Raw genomic sequence first — 24,222 nt, forward strand, 5'->3', positions numbered from 1 at the left:
GAGGAAGAAAACTGCGTTTGTTATTTTTAAATGGACTGTGAGGAGAAGCAGGCCAGATGGTCCACAGACCCATAAAGCCAGCGTCCGAGCGTACAGACGTCCTGACTCGAGCATTACCGTAGTTTAATGGGCGTGGTCCCTAATGGCTGAAGAAATAATGACTACATGAGCTATGAAAACACTATTGTAGACTGGTATCTTTAATCTGCTCCAATAAGATCGAAGGCAGCTGCAGTTAACAAGAGTGAAATTATTTAGAAAAGACACGTAGTTTGATTAGCCTGAGTTACTTTAGGGTACTGTTTATATCCTTACTAAATTTGAAGAAGCAAGTCAGGGGCCTTTAACGAGACAGAAATACAACGCAGAAAGAGCCTCATTTGTAGTGTAGTTCAGTATTTTCTTCTTTATTGCTAGTGTAGTCGGACCAATTTCTGATTGCTCCCGGCCACCATACAATAGTGGTTGAAGAATTTTTAGAGTGTCTATATACGGTCTCAACAAACTCGGATCCAGCAGAAGACACGCGACTTTTGCCTTGACGCCTGTCATCATGCTCCCTGACTCGGTCAGTCATTGCTGCAAAACAAAACAAGACAGGAATTAGATGATAGTGCTAAGCTGCTAGCCATGCCATGTTATGTAGCTATACGATCGATATACAGAGAAGCAGCTCACAAACTCAGCAAGGGCCAGTTTAGTTCCAAAATTTTTGGCAAAATGGACACTGTAGCATTTTCGTTGTTATTTGGTAAATAGTGTCCAATCATAGTCTAATTAGGCTTAAAAGATTCGTCTCGTGGATTTCGTCTAAACTGTGTAATTAGTTTTATTTTTTATTTATATTTAATACTTCATGTATGCGTCTAAAGATTCGATGTGACGGAAAATGTGAAAAATTTTGCAAAATTTTTGGGAACTAAACTGGGCCCAAGCATGAACCGCAAAGATCAAAATGAAAGTGTGGTAGTAGAACAACAACCTTAATTACTCCCTGGCGGCAAAGCCAGGCCCTGCTGCAGGATGGAGTTCATCAAGCTTCCTCTTGTGTGAACCATGCTTCCTTTGGAAGAAACCCGGAGGGAAGGCAACTGTCTCAGTGAAAGCGTGGTCGTGAACAGACCCATGCCATAGGAGCCTCTTGTTGCGAACATCAAAGGTGCAAATGTGATCCACCGAAGAAACATCTGAATAAGAGTATCCCAAGAACTGGCCAGTCACCACAAGGCAGAGGGCACCATCCGCCGTGAGGAGAGGGTACCCCACCTTCGCCTCCGGCAACCCCGCCTCCTTGAAGCCGTCGAACCTCCAGAGCTCTCTGACAGGAAACCTTGCCTCGTTCTTCCACTGCCCCCCAGGCAGTTCCAAAGTCCACATCGTCACCGAGTCATCAGCATGGTGCTTGCCTCGATGAATGCGGACGAAGCAGATGGAGTCCCCGACGCAGGCTATGGTCCGGGTCACCTTCTTCATCGGCAGAGGCCAGAGGGCAGTCCAACAACTCCTTCAAGTTAAGCTGGCACTCGCCAGGCAAGTCGATGCAGCCGAAATCCACGGCAGAGTCGTCACTGGCGGTGTGCAGGTCGCAGTAGATGAGGACTTGCGAGAGATCGGCCCAGAAGCCCTTGCCTTGAAAAGAGAAGGTTGCGTCCATCCTGAATCTTTCGAAGACGCTAACCGGCACGTTCCACCTCAGTGTCCTCCTTATCTCCCACGCACAGGTTCGGTTCGTCCCAGTCACCGGAGAGAACACGCAGAGAAAGGGCGGCGGATCCGTGTCCGAAGCCAGGGGCAGCCGGCCATCATCACGCTCACAAGCCAAGAAGAACAGCTCGTAAGCGCCGTCGGAGGTGCGCTTGGGGAAGGGCCTAAACATATCGATGACTTTGAGGGGATCTGGCACACAGCTGACCATGGAGAGGGATGCGTCGCTGCGGTCGTAGACGAGGTAGTAGGACAGCCTGCGAAAGTTGCGCTAGAGCAACAGGACAATGATCAAAAGGTCCTGCTCCTGCATCATGATGCGGACCACGGCATGCAACTCCTCCTCCTCCTCCTCGTCGAGGGAGGCGAGCCCAAGCTCCGAGATGAATCTCTCACGCGCATCGCGGCTGATGCGGATGCCCAATGTGGAGGTGACAAGCGGGTCGTCGCCGAGGCGCACGCAGAGACTGAGGCCATTCAGCGCCTGCCGCATGTTGTGCCCGCATCCGTAAGCCTCCCTGCGAGCGATCTCGACGTTAGTCCACCCTTCCTCTGCCTTGCCGGTAAGTTTGCCGTTGCCCACATTCACGTTGGGATCAGCCCACCCTTCGCCTCCCTTGCCGGCTTGGCTGTTGCCCACGAGCAAGTCGTGGTTGAGTACGTAGACAGGAGGGGGACGACGTGCCGCAGCCATGGCTGACGCGCCGCGCGCTAGTGGAGGATACGTACGGGAGGAAGGCGAGTGGGGTAGGGCTAGATCGGTGTTGCTGGTTTGAGGAGACCAGATTGAGATGGAATTTGTGGGAAGACAGCAAGGAGACGGCCGGGAACCGGCGCGCAACTCGACCTCGACTCGCCGGATCGGAGAAGCGATGAACGCCGCCGCACGTTGTTTGTTGCCTTGTTGGGGACTTCGGGTGCGCCGATGCGGGTTCAGGAGGATCGTGGGACTAGTGGACTCGGTGCATGTTGTACCGACGACTGTACGTTTTTTGGGCCAACGAACGAGGTCGTTTTTGTTTCGGCCACCGGGTTCGCATGCGTGTGAATTCAAACACAGGCCAATATTACTGTTTGCGATTTTGGGAAAACATTTTTTAGCCCAAAAAATCTAATTCCGCGCTTACAAATTACAGGTCACTGCTAAGTCAAATTTATCTAACTTATTTAATCCAGTTTCCCGAGAAACAATTGATAGGAACATGGAACGATAAACATATTTTGATTAGGAAAAAGCCTTACAAAATAGATTTTGATGTATTTTTTTCCTAAACAATCAATATCAGCTTAGAGATGCTTTAAATAAAAAAAAATTAATTTAAGTTATATTATGTCCTAAATTTTATATAATGTGACTATTTGTTTATTATCAAAATGGTCAACTTTTAACTTTTCCTTATATAAAATATGTTTATCATTTTGGCACGAAGGTGAATAAAGTTTAACTATCATTACTAGTAGTGTGCATGTGCTAATGCTACGGTAAAATACAAAGTAAGATAAAATTTAAAAAATTTGCTTTCAGGTACATATGTCCGTGCGCGAAACGGGTACAAAATAATGTCTGATAATTCAAGTTTCAACGTGTGTTTGTACTCACCACCAAAAAATAATACTTTTAAACATGATGTTCGCAACAAAAACTTATAATTAGCTTTAGGTTCAGTTTGGTCACAATACTTTAAGCCAATAGCAAGCAGGCAGGTTCAGTCTGGCTTCTCTGCTGATTAGCTGAAAAAAATCTAACAATACTTGTCGGTGTTTTGTAAACCGGACTAGTAAATTTATACGATTGCCACACTGCTCTAGGAAGACGATGGTAGCATCCAAAAGACACGAGGATTTATACTGGTTTAGGCCGGAGCCCTACGTCCAGTTTCAGAGATGATCGAGTGCGTGTTTCTCGCTTGAATGTTCTGAAGTTCTTATAATGCGGGGTGCAAGAATGGTGGAAGAGATAGAAGATCTAGAGCTAGGAAACGGGTTGCCCGAAGGAAAGCTTCAAGAGCCCTTCTACTGTGTAAAAACGAATGAATGAGAGTTGGATGGTGCCCTGACTGCCCTTATATAGAGTTTAGGGCCAGGGCTTGTACAAAGCAGTAGGTTCTCCCGACCGAAGGGTCGTGAACCTGAGGGAGGTCCTAGCTAACTTGGCTTGCAAGCTACGCCATCTTGTGGAGCATGTCTAGGCGTGGTTGTCGTCATGGTCTTGTGGCCACGTCGTGGCATGGTATGATGTGGTGCTACTGTGCCGACCGTGGCAGTAGTGTAGGCACGGTGGTGGTTCGCCAGCCGTCCTGTGTGACGTGATCTCCGTCGTGGTCTTCGTCATCATCTTCTGGTTTTCTGGGGCGTCGTACTGGAGTTGTTAGCTACCCCCAAGTCGTTGATTGCCTCGTTAGCTTGTGGAGCTGAGGGCCACGATCCCGATCGTTGGGGTCGTGGCTCTCGCCGGTCTGGATGGCCTCTAAGTCAAGGCCTTCGTCGTGGATCCCATCTCGTAGTGGGTGGAGTCGTACATGCGTCTTATCGGGCCATATTTGGCCGGTGGTTATCGTACCGGTCGTCACCGCCTTGGGCGGTGTTGTCTTGTCTGAGCTGCGTGGCGCAGGGATGGCGTCTGACTGGATCGAGGTGACCGCTATCCCCTCGGTCCTTGCGGGACAGAGTGGCATGCCTACCCTTGTGAGAACGGGCGTGCCTGGCTGTGCTCGACCTCTCCCCGTTCCTCCTAGGGGTTGGGACGGGGGAGAGGTCGTGCGCCCATTGAGCGCCGTGTGGCTTAGGTAGGAGGAAGGGGTCATGGCCGACCCTGACCTTAGCGTCAAGCCTGGTTTACTTGGCTTAGCTAGGCCTCAGTCGTTCAGGCTTTTGCTATCCAATGTCTCATGGGCCGCTTGGCCAACTAACTAATCGGTGCCTTGAGACACCCTAGGGTTATGACCCCGACAGTAGCCCCCGAGCATTTCTGCGATCACGAAGTGATGGTGAAAGCGCTGTGTTGCGTGGATATCGAATGCGGGTTCGTAGTTCACGGCTTGTTCGAGCTTCGTCGCTCGACCCCTTGCGGGCTGGTGCGTTCAATGCGGTAGGTGGCTGTTGTGCTCTACCTCGTCAGGATGCCCTGATGATGTGGTATGTGACCGTTGAGCCCTGCCGTGTCAGTGTGCTGTGTGTCGGGGTTCGTGACCCAGGCGAGACCGAGTGGTCTCGTTGATGATGTATTAGCCTTGCCTCTGGGAAGGTCTCAATTTCCTTGACCTCATGTGGGCATCTAACATTGGCTGTGGCCTCCCGTGGTTCGCCACATGGTGTGGGGGCTTTAGGCCGCTCAGTCCATCCCTGGCCTATAAATGGGGACCCTTCTACCGTTCGAGGCACTCATGGCCGTAACTACAAATCGCTCTCTACTTTCCTACCGAGAGAGTGAGGAAAAGGGAGAGAGAAGTTCGAGGAGAGCCACGTGGCTCCCATCATACGTCCCTCTACGGGTCGTTTGTGTTGGCCAAAGCCAGTATCGCCCCTTCAACAATTGGTGCTAGAAGGGGACTTGCGAGCGGGGGAGGATTGAGGCAGTATTCAGGCCAACCATAGGCCCTCATGATTCTTGCACACCCTCGAACCCGTAGGTTTGGGTTCGCTGAAACACGAGCACAAAGGACTACAACCAGCTCCTCCTGGAGCCTACAGGCCGCCCTTGGGGGCTGTCTGAGGTTCAGGGGAGGTGTTGCCGTCCCTTAGTGTCTCCATCATGCCTTCCGAAGCATGATGGTGGTGGCCTGCGGGCTTTGTCCCACCCCCGTCCTTTCCTCCCTGCACCTTTCGCCCCAGAGGTTGTAGTGCTACGAGAAGGGAAGGGAAGCGATTTCTCGTCTTCTTCCTTCTGCACTTGTATCAGGTGCCTCTAGGGACCCTGCCACCACCACCTAGGTGGCAGCACCGTGGCTTAGTACCTTTTCAAGTAGCTCGACCATTCTTGTACTTCTAGGGATTTAAGCGAAAAGAACATTCTTTTTTGTATGCTTGGATTTCCTTTTACACCTGTCGTGAGCCCTCGGGTCACAGAATTGGGGTCGCGGCTTTCGGCTTGATGTGAGGAAACGTATCCTCGACCTTCTTTAGCATGTTCGTGAGGTTTTCTATGACCGTGCATTGGCTCATGGGTCTTGGACCTTTTATTTTTTATACGTGACCGAGCCATGATCATGCTTTGGGCCCCACATTGCTTCACGAGGAAGACTCTACTATGTTACCCTGGCTGTCTGCCTCATTGATCTCTCCTGGAGAGGTCGTGGACCTCTAACAGTTTGTGAGCCTTCGAAGCTAGCCCTATGTCATTAGACCCAGAGATACCGGGAGGAGTTTTGGTCGTGGCTTGGCCTCGACCCCTTTATGGGGTCAGGGAGGGACCTAACTCCTCTTCTTCTCGATGTCCCTACCGACCTCGAGGGGTCATGATGCCCTATTGTAGGCAAGTTTAGTTTTGCCCCACATGGGGAGAGGCATGTCCACCGTAGCCACACGGTCGGAGCGGTGTGCCTCGTCAGGGTCGATGGGTAATCTGAGTGGGACCCGATATCCTCCCCAATCAACGTGAAGTTTGATTGTGCCTCATCGAGAGACATCCCATAAATCATTGACCGTCAAGCCCGTTGGTCCCTGACCGCCTCTGTAGCAGCCAGAGGGCAAGATGCCTACCCTAGAGGGGGTCAACCCGGGCGACTTCGAAGCAGATGACTTAGACACAGAGAGAGATGGTCATGTGGCTCCGTACCATCAATTAGAGCCACAGGGGCCCATCTCCTCTCTGCCCCTATCCCTTTTGTGGCCTCGAGCCCTTCTAAGGATCGACCCAAGAGTGGGTTTCCTAAGCATGACGCGGGGTTGTGGTCATGGTGGGTCGTTCTGCGCACGATCTTGAGGGGTGGTTGGCCTCCTCGGTCATGATGTGGCATAATGGTGCCCACTCACAAGCAGTCGTGTGCCGTGGAACGCAGGCACGTAAGTGGAAATGATATGGAAAAGAGTGGGGATGTGCGCAACTTACTTGGTTCACGACGTTGTGTGGGCAACCATCGTTCCACCTTCCTTCCGATCGCTTCACCTACTCTATGGGGTTTTCCAAGCGGTTAGTAAATGTGAATGAACGCGTGTGTGTGCCTTGAGTGTCCTTAGTGGCTATAAATATGCTTGGAGTGATACGGTGGGGAGGCGTTCACTTTGGGTTGCCTTGTTGACACCAAAATTTGGTTCGAAGTGAAAGGGCCCCGAGGTCTGAATCTATCAAGGGAAAGCCAAAATATTCAACAAGATTAGCTAACCGAGTTGCCATCAAGATGATGTCATCATATCAGGGGAATAGACCCCGTTGGCAAGAGCGACAAGGCACGAAACAAGAAGACGCATCAGGCTCCATAGAAGGGAAAGATTGGAGCCTAGGTTATCTTAAATTAGGAAGTTTTTATTTTCTTTTCTAAGTTTGTAATCAGTCTTGTTCGACTAGGACTCATAGTCAAGCCACGAGTATAAATACTAAACCTCGGCTATTGTAATAAACATCTCCAACGATCAATACAAACCAGTACCTTTACTTTTTGGCTCACACCACCCCTTAGGAGTAGGAATACAGTAGATTTTGATGAGTTCTTCGGCGAGTGGGCTGCATCGGTTAGGTCTGACCTTCGGTTTGTCTATGAGTATCCGTCATGACTTATACCTTGTTTGTAAGGCTACATCGGTTAGGTCTGACCTCTTGCAAGCTTTGTATAAGTTAGTTATCGTCAGTTAATTGTTAGGCTGCCCTTGGTTAAGTCTGATCTCTTGCAACTGCTGATAGTTATCCTTGGTTCTTATCAAAATCTGCATGGCTACCCTTGATTAAGTCTGATCTCGTATGAATTTTGATTCGAACCCCTTGCCCGATTAAGATCGAGATAGATTGGCTTTGTATCTTTTTGAATCGTCATCTTATCACGTTACATTGTTCACATACTACACTGATGATGGTTCTTGCTAGTCTAGCTGCTCTATTCCAATCTTGATCGAAGATAGAATGTGGTCAAGGCATGTTTAGCCCTAGGTAAGGCTTGCTAGTTGATGAGATCTGGTCTAGAAGTGCTTTTATGGCTGCATCAGTTTGGTCTGACCCCCACTGATAGCATCATAGATCAGAAATCGTCAAGTAGTAAGCTTTGCTTATGGCCAAGCATAGCCTTCGGCTGCATGCTATGTCTGCATTGGCTATTTAGCCGATCACCCATGCTTTCATGATCATAGCATATTCCCACAATCTCGTTAAGCGTTTATAGATTTGTATGCTTTGAAGGTTTAATTTGTTATGTTTATTATAACTGCATAGGTTAGGTCTAACCCCCACTGCTAAAGGTAGTAGATTAGATCTGATAGGCATATAGGTTTATACACATCTAATGGGTGAGCGGTTGCATGCTATGACCTTTCACTGGAATCGGCTATTTAGCTGATAGCCAATCTTTTGAGAATATATATTGGCTTTGTACATGCTTTTTACTTGTTTTTGTCTTGGTTAAAAGCTAGTATGTTTCTCAATCAAGTCATATGTGTTGGCATTTCTTAGCGTAATCACCAAGTAAGGAGGTTTTAAGTCCATCACCGGCAACAACACCAGAAATGCCTATTGCTATTTCTTAACACCATTACTAAGATTGAGTTAATCTTAGCAACGCCACCGAGAAACACCAACTACGATAGTTCTTAACGATTACAGAAAATATCCACAAGCGCATGGATCTATCGTTATAGCATTTCACCCGGAAGTATTTAGGGTATCGTTATTTATATTTTCCCAAAGGATGGCAAGGTATAAGAGTCTAGCATGAGCATAAACATGATTATATACTTGCATAGTGGACCAATAGTTCATGATAGGGGTAAAAATGGTATATCAAGGATAGTAGAAACACATCTGGGCTAACCTCAAGGATAGAAGGAAAATAAAGAATAAAAGAATATTCCTACGTGGAGCCAACATATTCTAATATACCCATGTAAAGAACAGTTAATGATCATACAAGTTATATGATTAGAGTTAGAGCTAAGTTTAAGATGGACGGGGAGATCTCTGAGCACTGGCCTCCCAGCAAGATCGAGAGACTTTAAGACTCATATACAATACCCAAATGTGGGGGATTACAAGGGACGGACAGGGCTGTCACCACTTGTCGCCTACACCTTAGCCTTGGGATACCGTGATATCTGAAGGTTCCCGTGCACCTGAGCACCACACTCATGTACAAAGAAACTACCTATATCCTCTAGGACTCTAACCCTATGGATTGACAAGCAAGAATATAGGCAAACCCGAAGGAACGACGAACCGCCACCTCAACCCTAGTTCTACTTCTACTCATACAATTCATATGGATGATTAAGCATAAAGTTGGACATGTTAAGATCATAACACACAAACTATATGCTAGTTCATATATCATGGTTATAACATGAAAACTATACTCTAGTTCATATGCACTACTATATAAATGATATGAGAGCATGACTATGGAAGAACTCTTCATAGTATTATTCATACCAAGTGTTGCTTTTCTTCTAAGGAGACAAGCTCTCCAAGTAGCTCTTGCCTTGCTAACAAAACTACTACTAAAACTAAAAGAGTACAGGAGATGAGTAGTGAGGTAGAGGCTCCAAATGAGGTGTGCATTGAACATGAGCTCTACCCCCCAATTTATAGTGGCAACATGGTCGGTTTGGCCTTGAAAAATTGGGAAACACCCGGGAACCACCATAGCATGCCGCCATGCATCAGTCAGTGGAAGACGGGCCCAGATGGCAGTGGCTAGGGTGCAGTCGCACCCCTGGTGCTCCCCACCCTGGTGGGCCCACCCCACGATCGCCTTCGTGTGGTCGATTCCTGGGTGGGCCTGGGCCCCTTCCACGTCGGTGCTCGGCCCAGATTCTTCATTGGAGTGGGCCTTTGCTTTCTTCTTGAATATAGAATCTGCATTACGCTTTCTCTTTTGCGTATTTTGATCATTTTCCACTGTATTCCAATATAAGTCCTACAAAATAGTAATCTTGCAATACAAGTGAAACTATGTTAATAGTAAAGGCATATGTGTCAAAAGTATGTTTATTTCTCCTATTTTGGACTATAATTGGCGGTCGGATTTGGTCGTTAGTGACCACCAACAAATCCCCCAAGCTTAACCTTTGCTCATCCCGAGCAAATAGCTAAGTACTTGGTTGTTGATCAGGAGTTGCTTCTATGCCGATACAATTCACAAGTGCCATGTCTATAACAAAGTATTCTTCCACAATTTAAATAAGTTAGCATTTTATCCACCCTTTACCTTGATCCCTGTGGGGCATATAGCTTTTCCAAGTTCTTGGACGGTTACAAGATAGAATGGTTATAACAGAATCACCAATCATTCATTCCTTGATTAACCATCTATCCAGAGGTTTTATGAATTTTGCAAAACAAAAGTAAGTTCCTGAAATGATTCTCTCGATCACTCAATGTGTATGAAACCTCACCAAGGTATTTGATATTTTGCCTTCTTTTCACATCCTACCACTAAAGTCTTTTTGAGTGGAGTTTTTGGGTAGGTATGAAATGGGGCATACTAGCATCACATATTTTGCTAAGTCAAAAACCAGACCTCAAGGAGATGCAAGTCATACACTTTGATCAAGACGTGCAAGTGTGTGGAATTTTTCATAACTTCCTAATTCTAAATATTTTTGGTACTGCTTTGAATCATGACTCTCTCTCTTTTGGATGAATGCCTTTATTTGAAAGTATGGGCTATCTTTATTTCTTTCTTTCTTTTTCTTTTCTTTTCTTCTTGCTCTTTGGCATGCATTTTTTTTCTCTCATGCCTTTTGGCATGGATTTTTTAGCATAACCCATACTATTCTTTTTGGCATATGAAAATTTTGAGAGAGGGACATGTGATAAAGTGAATGGAGTAATTATTTTGGTTCACGGAAAAAGCATGTTTTTGCGTAACTCTCAGTATAACAGTCAGCAATTTTATTTGTGGGTGTACGTGTGTCTTAATCATGGGTGCATGACAAGAATCTCAACTAGAGTCACAACAATTTGACAAAGCTCAATGCTCAAACAAGTAGCATATGACTAAGGTTTGAGTTTGAATATCATGTCATATGGCCTTGGTAGGTATTCATAATCATTGAGAAACTTTTGATTTTAGCATTTTTGAAAATGAAATCTACGGATGTCAAGTTTCTCTTAGAACAAAGTCATAGCAAATTCTATTTGTACCATATCATAACTCGCAATAACTTAGAAAAGGAGCATGCATTTGTAAATCCACAAGTTTTCAAGTTTTAGGATCTGATATTTTTAGCCAACAAACTTAAATATTGGGGAATACTAAGTTATAACCTAGGCACAGATGAATTATAGATAGAGCAACTAGAAACTAAACATTCCTTAAACACATATAAGAGTGGAATAAATATTTTTGGTATTTTTATCATATTTTATTTTTTTGGTATTTTTGATTTGTTAGATTTTTATATGCAAATAAATAAATAGATGTAGAAAATTAATGCAAAAATTAAAAGATACAAGGTACCTCTGTGGGGGTCCTCCCCCAAGCTAGCTCTAGGTCAGTTGCTTGGTGATGACTTTGAGGTAGCTTTATTGCATTTATTGCACATAGTTTTATTTTGTCTACCCTTCGGCAAGGGCTCATTGTTTAAAGTCTAATGAGCAGGACTCATCTCCTTTCACTTTTTTCTTAACGATGGGACATCTGTGCACCTTCTTTGGTTTCCACGCCATTTTGTTGGTTTTTGGTGGTGTGGTGGTGGACTATGGAGCTTCTTGTTTTTGTTTCCACACCTTTTCCTTCTTTGGTGGTGTGGGAACAACCTTTGGCTTTTCTTCTATTTGTTTTATGTTGTTCTTCTTTGGCTCCAGCCTCTTTTTGTTTTCTTTATTTTTCTTGACAAGGCTGTCCACCAGTTGAGGCTGTATTTCGACCTCCCTTATGCCTTGTGGATTCGGCCTGTACTTGATTCTTATCATGGAGCATTGCTCCTGCCTAGGCTGAAAGTCAAACTTTTCTTCTTTGCCGTTGATGTTGAAGCAGATTTCTCTAGCTCCAACATCAATTCGAGCTCCCACGGTGCTAAGGAAAGGTCGCCCAAGGATGAGGGGTGATTCTTTCGTAGTTTCCATGTCTAGCACCATGAAATCAATTGGGACAAAGTATCCTCGGATTTTCACTAGGATATCTTTAGCGATCCTAGCTGGATAGCGGTCCGTGGAGTCGGCCAGCTGGAGCATCATCGGTGTAGGTGCGAGGTGGGCGAAGTTCAGCTTGTCGAACATGACTTTGGGCATCACGCTGATGCTAGCCCCTAGGTCACACAAGGCATGATCAAACTACTAGGTACCAATGGAGCATGTGATCATGGGGCACCCAAGGTCTTTCTTCTTCTCAGGTAGATGGTTGAGTATAGCTGCGCTACACTCTTCCGTCAGCTTGGCGACCTCCATAGATGGCAATGGTTATTTGTTGTTGATGATGTCTTTGATGTACTTTGCGTAAGAAGGTACATGTAAGACATCCATTAATGGGATGCTCACATGTATCTTTTCTATCATCTCCACAAAGCGAGCAAATTGCTCATCCATGGCTTGCTTTCTTTTTCGTGTGGGAAACGGCAAGTAGCTTGTGTCAACAAAATCTTACGGTGCCATTTCCTCATCTTCTTCTTGATCTTTTTGTGTTTTTGTTGATGATGAAGGTCTGTCCTCCTATTGCCCTTGTGCTTTTCCTGTTTTATGGTTAGGGTTTGGTGGATCATGAGTGTACTTACCTCCCCTCGTGGTCACCTCATTAACTTTTTCAAGAGAATTCTCGGGTTGCCCCAGGATCTTTCCTTTATTATTAACAGGAATAGAAGCAGCAATTTGAGCTAATTTTGTTTCAATCATTTTTTAAAGCTCAATTGATTTTTAACAGAGGAAGATAAACCTTCTATTTTAAAGTTAATATTTTCTAGCATTTTGTCATTATAAGTTAGCTTTTTAGTAAGATTTTCATTTATTTTAGCTTGGCCTAGGACCAAGTCTTTCAAGGAAGGTTGATTCAAATTAAAATTTGAGTTGAAGTTCGAATTACCTCCTTGCGGGTGGGACTGGTTCTTCCACTCGTTATTGTTACCTTGTTAGAACCCATTGTCGATGTATGCGGCGTCTTCACAGGTTTCGGGGCAGTTGCTCCCTGAATGTCTGACCTCACCATAGACTTCGCAAGTCATTTACGAGTCTGTGGCCTAAACGGTGGCCTTCATTGCTTCCTTTTTGTGGGTCCTCTTGTTCAGTCTTGATAATAACAAATCTATTTTTGCGACAAGCATATCCGCCTCCTTCATGGTATGCATGCCTTTTTGTTGTTTTCGTTCCTCTCTGTTGATGGTAGTTACCATCCATCATAAACCATCAACATAACATGAATAAATGCATAAAAAGGATCACCAATATAGACTTAGGGGTTTAAACTAACAATTTCCACGAGTTTTGGTGAATTTATATTTTCAGCAGGGTTATTTCATAAAATCGTCAAGGAGGATCAAATCGTCAAATAAAATCATACTTATCCGTAGCGAAATCAACTCCAGAAGGTTCCAAAGGACTCAAGAGGACTCCACACCGAAGCGGGGGCCAAGCCACTGCTAGGTGGGGCCGGCTGACCCCACCTAGAGGTCACCCAGCCCCTAGGGGACCCACCTATTAGCCTCCTTCAAAAGTCAGTTTTCCATCGCCTCCTAGGATGCATCTACGCCGTCCTTTAAGTCAGTTTGATCCAAGGGCTCACGCTGGACGCTCCGGCCTATATAACCAGCCCCTACCCCCTCCAGAGCATGCTACCATAAGTCAAGATCAGACCAAAAATTAGGGTTTTCAGAGAGAAGAGAATAGAGCTCCAATTCTTCAAGTTTCTAGTACAGGCTATCTAGCAAGATTTAAGTAGAGTTTGGGCTATCTCTCAGGATTCTAGATCTGCCATCTGGAGACTGGTATAGCCATTGTATCTCTTTTATTTATGACTGTGCTACTTCAATATTATGTTGCTATTTATTATGTTCCTAGTTTGCTCTAGTAATATGCTTGATATAGTTATGATTGATGATGAATACATGCATATGTTCGCAAAGCTCTTCGCTCGGTACTCGAGTGAGTTAAGTGGTCAACATTATGTAAGCATGGTGCTTAGATATTGTTTACCTGCGGATGCATTATGCACTCTGGGTCATGTGGTAGATCGTGGATGTGACACTCCTGTTGAGTCCTTTGTAGTCCACTCCCTGTTTGTAGAGCACATAGAACGTGATTGCAAAGGAAGACAAGCTCTGTTCTTAATCTTCCTTAGTAATGTTCCTTATGCATATATACAAAGTTAATTATACTATAGATGAGAGTGTATATACTTGGGTGTACAAAAGACTTAGTAGATAAGTAATGACTTAGGAATCTTTTGCTCTTGACGAATCTCCTGCTTAGCCTTACTACATTTTTTGAGTATCTATTTCAATCTTTGGAACACCATTATTATCTTACACTTATCATTTATTTATCACTTGACTTACCCCTGCTATAGCATGAGAGTGGTTTTATCATAAATATACATATTTGTCAATATCTCTATGCCAACACAACCCCATAGCTCCTCCTTGTAGATAAAATATAAATAACGATACTCGGTATACTCTCGGGTAAAATGCTACAATGGTATATTATCTGTGCGCTTGTAGATACCTTATATATAGTTTACAAGTGTTCTCATAATTACCAACAATGCATTTCTGGCATCATGCTAGGGATGGCAACTTAGTTAAGAGTGATGTTAAGAAATGTCAACACTCTCCCCAGCTCTGGTTTGCCACCATCTTCTCGATGAGTGCCGTGGCATTAGCGACAATGAGGGAAAGGAATGCCCCTCCAGCAGTGGCATCTACATGCCCCTTCGACATGGGTGTGAGCCCCTCATAGAAGTTCTAGAGAACAAGCCAGTCCTCCATTCCATGGTGTGAGCAGGCTTGGATGTAATCCTGCAGCCTTTCCCATATCTCGGGGATGGATTCCATTGAGTTTTGTTGGAAGTTTGAAATTTCCCGCATAGAACTGGTTTGCCTGCACCATTGTAATGAGGCCAGTCCAGAGCTCAAAGTTTCTGGTGCCCATGTGGATAGCGGGCCTAATGGGCATGTTGGCAATAGCGGGGGTGGAGTAGTCACGGAGTGACTTGGCCATGATGATAGTAGCAGATGGTACAGGGGTGACTGGTGGGACTACCGGTGGAGTAGTAGAAGAAGAAGCGGTACAAGACATGTTCTTCCATAGGAGTGCCTCTAGATTATCGGTGTAGTTGTTCGGTAGATCAAAACCACTCATACACTATCCTGTTTTCATCCACAATAGGAAGAAAACAAGTAGAATTAGCCTGCATAAACTATGGCTACCATTACTTGCATGTGATCATTGTTCATGTCATGTTAGATTCTTTCAACCTATGCCCTCCCCGGCAGCGGGGCTAGAAATGCTGTTGGCATTTCTTAGCGCAATCACCAAGTGATGAGGTTTTAAGTCCATCATCGGCAACGATGCTAGAAATGCATGTTGGTATTTCTTAACACCATTACTAAGATTGAGTTAATCTTAGAACACTGCCAAGAAACACCAACTATGATAGTTCTTAACGATTATAGAAAATATCCGCAAGCGCACGGATCTATCGTTGTAGCATTTCACCCGAAAGTATTCATGGTATCATTATTTATATTTTCCTAAAGGAGGGCAAGGTATAAGAGTCTAGCATGAGCATAAACATGATTACATACTTGCATAGTGGACCAATAGTTCATGACAGGGACAAAAATGATATATCAAGGATAGTGGACACACATCTGGGCCAACCTCAAGGATAAAAGGGAAACAAAGAATAAAAGAATATTCCTACGTGGAGCCAGCATGTTCTAATATAGCCGTGTAAAGAATAGTTAATGATCATATAATATATATGTTTAGAGTTAGAGCTAAGTTTAAGATGGTTGGGGAGATCTCCGAGCACTGGCCTCCTAGCAAGCTCGAGAGACTTTAAGACTCCTATACAATACCCAAACGTGGGGGATTACAAGGCACGGATAGGGCTGTCACCACCTGTCGCCTACCCCTCAGCCGTGGGATACCGTGATATCCGAAGGTTCCCATGCACCTGAGCACCACGCCCGTGTACAAAGAAACTAGCTATATCCCCCTGGGACTCCAACCCTATAGATTGATAAGCAAGAATATAGGCAAACCCGAAGGATCGATGAACCACCACCTCAACCCTAGTTCTAGTTCTACTCATACAATTCATATGAATGATTAAGCATAAAGTTGGACATGTTAAGATTATAACACACAAACTATATGCTAGTTCATATATCATGGTTATAACATGAAAACTATACTCTAGTTCATATCCACTACTATATAAATGATATGAGAGCATGACTATGGAAGAACTCTTCAAAGTATTATTCATACCAAGTGTTGCTTTTCTTCTAAGAAGACAAGCTCTCCAAGTAGCTCTTGCCTTGCTCACAAAACTACTACTAAAACTAAAAGAGTACAGGATATGAGTAGTGAGGTAGAGGCTCCAAATGAGGTGTTTGTTGAACATGAGCTTTAGCCCTTAATTTATAGTGGCAACATGGTTGGTTTGGTCTTAAAAATTAGGAAACATCCAGGAACCACCATAGCATGCCGCCATGCATTAGTTGGTGGAAGCTAGGCCTAGATGGCAGTGGCTGGGGTGCGGTCGTACCCCTGGTGTGCCCGCCTCATGACCATCTTCGCGTGGTCTATTCCTGGGTGGGCCTTGGCCCCTTCCACGTCGGTGCTCGGCCCAGATTCTTCGTTGGAGTGGGCCTTTGCTTGCTTCTTTGATATAGAATCTGCATTATGCTTTCTCTTTTGCGTATTTTGATCATTTCCCACTATATTCCAATATAAGTCCTATAAAATAGTAATCTTGCAATACAAGTGGAACTATGTCAATAGTAAAGGCATATGTGTCAAAAGTATGTTTATTTCTTTTTTTGCATGTTTTCATGTTAATCGACAGGTTAGATCTATTTAATTGAGCAACGGATGATTATCGATATGCTTGTTTTACTTATCATGTATCATGAACGTGCCAGATATCGACTCTCTAGTCAATAGCCTTGTCTCATTGGCCACTTGGCCACACATTTGGAAATGTCTGGATGAACGACCGACATGTTCTACCTTAAATTACTCATCAATCTTGCTCCCTTATCAATTATAGGTTAAATTGACTGGCACACCCCAAGGTCATGGCCGTCTGATCCGATGGTGCCCTCCCAAAGCCCAGAGAGAAGCTCGGGATCTGCTCCATGTGGCCTCTCACCGGCAATAAGCGTGTGTCCTGGCCGCCGATGAGGGATGACCCCGCCACCCCTTTTTGGCATCGACATAGATTGGCACGCTCAGTGGGACAACAATCATTTGATCAGAAGTCGACCGCAATCATCAACATGGAAAATAATAACGCCATCCTTAAGGTCAACCTTGAAGACTTGCCTGATGATCGAAAGACGCTCATCGAGCAGACAGCAGAAGAATTCAAAGAGAATGCCAAGAGTTCTCCTACATGGACAGAGCGATCCAAACGAAGAACCTAAAGCCAGACTTGCCACCCAGATGATCCATAAGACTATCAATGAAGTCATTACAAATCATAATCAGACGCTTGCCAATACGGTTGGCAATGTTATGAAGATAGTTTTCTTTGGGGCACCAGTTGATCAAACGTGTCTGGCATACATTAGTGGCTTCAACCCTTTGGATGTTGGAAGCAATGTGACTAGCTATAGTCAACAACCGAACGATGGGCAGTATCAGCAGCCACCAGCGCAGCAGCCTCCAGGAGGACAAGCCCTAGACTCTCAAGCTCAGCTAACCGTAGGGGGGCAGTTAAGCTAGTCGGTTATGGTCCACAACTGCTCGGTGACTCATTAGGGTGGTCGGACCATGAGTCTAACTGCTCGGCTTTGTTTACACCTACTCGGACAAGTTTAAGACGGCGTTGCACAGTGGATACAAGGCGCTTGAGGACTAGCTATGGGGGGTATGACCCTAGATACCCATGGTAGACTACATGGGCTGCACTGCCAGGGGTGGTCTAGCCCATAAGACGAAGACATACGATGCACGGTACTGCTTGGCGTGTACCATAAGACATCAAGGGTGATATCCTAAAGATGTAACAAGATCTATTAGGATATGTTTGATCCTATGATTCCTGTAATCTGTTATTACTTACCGGTTATCTCTTAGATCTAACCAACCTGTAACCCTACCCCCCTGGCTATATAAGGTGGGTAGGCCCCCCTTAAAATAGACACAATATCATACGATAGCCAATACAAACCAACAGACCACAGGAGTAGGGTATTACATTGTGCAGACGACCCGAACCTATCTAACTCTTGTTTCTCTATTGCCTTCTTGTTCTTGATTACGCGCACCACTGCCGATCAATCTACCTTCGTGGGATACCCTTCAGAGGACTGCCAACGATATTCTGTCGACAATAGGGTTAGTCTAAATAGGTTTCATCAATTATCCAAAACCAAACTAGGGCTTTAAATTTAGATAAACAATAGTTCACCAAATGCTCCATATGCATAGGATACTGATATTTTTCTTCAATTTTGTGTACATAAAATACATATATGAATGATGGTGATAATAACAGAGACATCCATAATTTAATTAGGTTGATCAAGAGATTTCTCATTTTGTTTTTTTATCTCAAAAATTCCGGAGTTCAAATACAGAAATTATCTTTGTAAGTATGTCCATCATCATGATAGTTTTCCAGTACTTTGGTTAACATACAATATACATTCTAGGCAAAATCACCAAGTCCAATAACATAACTTTATCTTTCCTTGCTTTCTGGATAAGGACTTCGAATGAGATGACATCATTCCTCTGACCTCCTCTCAATCACACAAGAAGTAAACATCATTTAAATGAATACTAATGTTATCCCTAACCTAACCCACAATGTAGTCTAGGGTAGAAAATTTTCGTAACTAGAAGATTTACTTCCATTCCCAGAAGAACGACTCTAATCTTAATTTTATGAATAAGCTAACTTGATTTATCTTCTTTTTTTTGTTGTAGGACAATAATAAAAAAAACATGCTTATGTTGCAATATACCTGCTTATAAAAGATTATATCATTCTATTGTCATGTATGTTTATCAGAAACTATCAACCCAGAATTGTGGCCTTGCCCGGTTAGGTCGAGCCAATGAAAAACAAGGCGTGATTCCACGCTCGCCTAGGCACGCCCAGGCGCAAGGTGGAGCCTTCCCGCAGGGCCTAGGGGGTAAGGCGCACCTCTAGGCACTGGGCGCACCTTCGTGGTGCCTGGGCAGTGAGTAGGCAGAGGCGGTGGCGCCTAGGCGGCAGGAGAGCGCGTGAGTTTTGGTGGGCGGGAGCAGGCAGGAGCGCGCGCGCGAGCAAGCGTTTGCGCGGGAAAGGAAGCGGTCGCGCGGGAAGGAAAAGAGCCCCACACGCTGGTGCTAGAGAGGATTAGAGAGAGACAGAGAGATAACCGGCCATCTTCTCCCTTCGTGCAGGCCTTCCCGTGCCACCCCTGGAGCTCCAGTGCACCCCAGTCCACCGACCCACCACCGCCCCTAGAGGTCCCGTGAGCCCCCTCCTCGTCGGGCCGCCACTGCTGGTGATCTCCTCACTGCCCCTCACCCCGCCGCTCGGGAACCCCAAGGTAAGGTGAGGACGTGAGGTCCGCCCGCCCCCTGCTCCTCTCTCCTCTGCTTGGCTGTGCTGTACTCCTCTACTTACTCCTCTGCTCGGCTATGCTATGCTCTCCTCTGCTCGGCTGTTGTACTCCTCTGCTCGGCTGTGCTGTGCTCTCCTCTGCTCGGCTGATCTGTATAAATGCCGAGAGTGTTTAGCTAAACTTGGTGTGCTACCATGATCTGGTTATCAATCTTAGGAGTACAAGTTATCTTCCTTCCTTTTCCTCCTATTTTCCCTCTACATGTATATTGTTGGATTAGTTTTCATGAGAAAGGGAATGAAATACTCAGTGGCTTTTTATCTAAATTTATAAGTAGTTCAGCAGGACTAATTTCACATGCCTCTGTTGCTCTTCATGTAGAATGTCAGTCCAACAATGTGCTCCTCAAATTGAAACTAGTGTTACATCTCGGGAGGAGGTGAATGTCCTGAAAAGGAATTCAGATGATGTTGGATGGGAGTATGGGTTTCTAGTGGATGCAAACAACAAGGACAAGGTGGAGTGCAAATTATGTGGTCATCGAAGCTAAGGAGGGGTCCATCGGTTGAAGGAACATGTGGCCAATGTTGGAACAAATGCGAAGAAATGTAGGAAGAGCACATAGGAGGCTAAAGACAAGTGCAAGAAATCACTAGAAGATTCAAAAAGGAAGATGAAGGAGCAGGCTATTCATGAACTAGAGCTTAGAGAAGACGTGAATGTTTCTCGGGTTGGAACAGAGGATGATGAAGTGACTTGTGTTGGAAGTTCAGAGCCTCACAAATTAGGACCCATTGATAAGTGGACACGTGCTATTGATCCTAAAGCAACAAAATCTGAGTCTTTGAAGCAACAGAAGCTGAACAAGGAACTTTGGAAACAAAGAACACATGAGGTGCATAAATATATTGCAAGATGGGCATATACACATGGTAATTTAATATTATGCATTTTTGTTTTACATTTCAAATTTGAATACATTCCTGAACTACACACTAATTAGTTAATTACACTTTTTTGTATCATATGTAGCCATACCATTCAATGCTTGTGACAATGATGAGTTCAAGCAAATGTGTGAAGCAATTGGATAGTATGGTTCTAGACTTGAACCTCCATCTCTACGTGATCTGTGAGAGAGTTTGCTAGATGAAGAATATGCAAGAACCAAGAGTTTACTACAAGAACGTGAGGCTGAGAAGGTGAAGAATGGGTGCTCTGTTATGACTGATGCTTGGTCAGATAGGAAGAGGAGAAGTATAATGAACCTGTGCACTAACTGTGCTGATGGATCCAGTTTTGTCAGCTCAAAAGAGATGTCAGATGTGTCACACACAAGTGAAGTCATATTTGAACTAGTGGACAAAGCAATTGAAGACATTGGTCCAGATGATGTGGTGCAAGTAGTGACAGACAATGCTTCTAACAACATGGGAGCAAAGAAGCTATTGCTTGAGAAGAGACCAAACATCTTTTGGACCTCTTGTGCAACTCACACAATTAATTTGATGCTCCAAGGAATTAGCAATATGCCACGGTTCAAGAAGGTGATTGACCAAGCAAAGGCATTAACCATATTTGTCTATGGGCACACAAGAACATTGGAGTGCTTGAGACACTTCACAGAGGGGAGAGAGATAATAAGGCCAGGAGTGACTAGGTTTGCTTCAGCTTTTCTCACTTTGAACAGCATACTAGAGAAGAAGGACCAACTAAGAAAGATGGTGGTTCATAATAGGTGGGACACATTGAAGGATGTGAAATAAAAAAAGGGAAAAGATGCAACAACAACAATATTGAGTCCAACCTTTTGGAAGGATGTGAAGCTGTGTTTGAGTGTTTTTGAGCCATTAGTCAAAGTTCTTTGTTTGGTTGATGGGGATGTGAAGCCATCAATGGGTTTCATATATGGAGAACTACTGAAGGCAAAGAGAGAGATCAAGGAAGCCTATGGCAATGTTCAGTCCCGCTACAACAAAGTTATTGCTATTATTGACAAGAAGATGAAAGGAAGACTTGATTCTCCATTGCATTTGACTGCCTATCTGCTGAATCCATACTACAGCTATGGCAACCCATCAATCTTTGATGATGCCACAATAACAGTAGGTTTTATGAGCTATGTAGAGACTTTTTATCATCATGATGAGGACAAGCAAGATCAGGCTGTCAACACTGAACTAGACAAGTTTCATAATAGAGAATGACCATTTAACAAGAAGCTTGCAAAGACTTGTGAAAAATTTGAGTACAACCCAGATAATTCATATTACATGGTTGTTATAGAGTTGCTGCTATCATTATCATTATCAAGAGGCTAGTTAACTATTTAAGTGGCCTATGAAAAAGTACCTCGGCATCTATCCTTGATTGCCATGGCTGTTAACTATTTAAGTGGCCTATGAAAAAGTAACTCACTATGCTAGCTTCTAAATACATGAGTTGCATAATCTGTAAGCACACTCATGGTCTAAGTAACTTCATAGAGTAGTAACAGTACAGAACTAAATGCAATGAAACAAGTGATTAGCTAGTTAAGACTTAAAAAAAGAGAGCACCTCGCAGACGGTAGGCCACACTAAGATTCTGCATGTATCATACATTACATTGATCAACAAAACAGGGAATTCATGGCAACATGATATAACAACAAAGCCATTATTTCATCTAGCAAGCCAAAACACACACACACTAATACTTAGTTACTTTTAGATGCTAATTAGTTTGCAAAGAATCGTTAGCAATTACATCACAGCCACTACCTAAAATATTTAGGTGCATCATCAATCTAGAAGAGTGCACTTATAGAACATTTAAATACTCCAGATCAATCTAGATGAGTTTAGCACACCAACATATTGCAGGTTGAACTGCAACCGCATCAAAGTTAATAATTACATGCTATTGCTATACACCTTATTGCAACTTTTTGTTATCCAGTGCTATTACATGGCTATTATATAGTTTCTGCTCATTTATTTCAGCATCTTGGTGGCGGCTGTATGGAACTGAAACGCCCGCTTTACAGAAGTTGGCAACAAGGATCCTATCTCGGACATCAAGCTCTTCTGGTTGTGAAAGAAATTGGAGTACATTTGAAATGGTTAGTCCCTATCTACTGTCCAGATTTCAGTAGTAAACTTACAGGAATGAAAATAGTTATATGCTCTCATGTTTAATTTGTAGATACACACTAAGAAGAGAAATATGTTTACTACAACCCGACTCAACAAATTGGTCTTTATTCAATTCAACTCCAAGTTGCTTAATAAGAAAGAAAGGATAGCGTCAAAGAAAACCACTGATGTTCTCTTGTCTAGTAAGACAACTGAAGCTCAAGGTTTTCTGTATGAGGATGGAGATGATTGTGCAATAGTTGTCTATAGAGATGAGGAAGATGAGGAGATGGAAGTACAAGGATAACTTGGTCTGTTATTGGAGAAGCAGTAGGAACAGACCAACAACTTGAGCTGCATAGAAGTGCAAGAGTGAGACAGCTTTATGAAGGAGAAGAATTTGACTCCGAAGAAGAAGAGTTTGATGAAGATGAGAATGAATATATGGAACCCTATTGAAGAAGATATGGCAGTGGGGCTTTATCATGTCATGTTTATCTTTTAATTGTATCTTTAACTTATGAACTTGGAACTCCTGCAGTAGTGCAGTCTATGTGCCTGTGTTCTGTATTTTAAGAACTGAATTATGTGTTGTTCTGTACCATTTAATTTTCTTTGCTGCTACTGTTATCCCTATATGTTTGTTGTTTCAAATGGCTATCATTTGCTGCTGATAATGTCTGATGGATAGGAAAGGGCTAAGATCATTGAGATAAGTACCTAACCTGCTCTTTCCTATTTTTGTATAACTTGTATTGTTCATATGGTCTGCTGTCCATTTATATTTAACTACTGATATGGTATGTTCTCCACTTGTATTGCTGTAGGACATCACATTTGTATTGTATCAACTATGAACTAAGCATGAACATCGCTTTTCTATCAACTAAGGTATGTCTATTGGACCTTCTCTCTTTTTATAAAATTCACTCGGCTACTATATTTATATAATTTATTTACTTATATATGCTGAGATACAAAAAATGTCAAAACGCCTAGAAAACGCCTAGGCCTACCTAGGTGCGCCTAGGCGCTAGGCGATGGGTCACCGCCTAGCGCCTAAAAAACATTGGGTCGAGCACATCTATCAACACTATTATTGACCTTGCCCTATTGGTGTGGGGTTGTAGCCCTTCGCTTGTGCCTTTATGTGGGTAAAGGTTAAGCTAGGGTACTAGTATCGCATAGGAAAAAGGAAATGGGAGGCAATACTAAAGACTAGGATTTGGAGAATGAGAGGGAACATCTTGCCCTTTCCCCTTGGGCTCTATTTATAGGGGATGTAGGAGGAAGCAATCTTCCCTCCCACCCCCTTTAGGTTATAAATTACATAGAGATCCATGCTCTTTATGGATTGAGCCTTTAGCCTTTTACAAGGAAGTGGGTAGGCACAGAGCCACCCTCACCCCCAATAGTAGCCCCTTAGCCACTAGGTTTTGGTGGGTACAACAAGACCTAGTTGCTACAACATAGAAAAAAGGCCCAAGCCTTCAATTATGAAGTTCATTTCTCCTTTGTTTTGGAAAATGCTCTGATGATG

General features: G+C 44.0%; 1 protein-coding gene and 1 pseudogene across 1 annotated transcript; one reads left to right on the plus strand and one right to left on the minus strand.

Annotated features, from left to right (window-relative positions):
* Positions 1-987: 987 nt before the first annotated feature.
* Positions 988-12,076, minus strand: LOC136454645 (uncharacterized; annotated as a pseudogene).
* An 8,163-nt stretch (positions 12,077-20,239) lies between these two features.
* On the plus strand, positions 20,240-21,773 carry LOC136454653 (uncharacterized). Its single transcript, XM_066455011.1, has 4 exons — positions 20,240-20,498; positions 20,599-20,659; positions 20,864-21,113; positions 21,384-21,773. The coding sequence occupies exons 1-4, from the start codon at positions 20,240-20,242 to the stop codon at positions 21,771-21,773; spliced, it is 960 nt and encodes a 319-aa protein (XP_066311108.1).
* Positions 21,774-24,222: the final 2,449 nt, after the last annotated feature.

This window comes from Miscanthus floridulus, chromosome 1, assembly GCF_019320115.1.
Source record: "Miscanthus floridulus cultivar M001 chromosome 1, ASM1932011v1, whole genome shotgun sequence".
NCBI lineage: Eukaryota > Viridiplantae > Streptophyta > Magnoliopsida > Poales > Poaceae > Miscanthus > Miscanthus floridulus.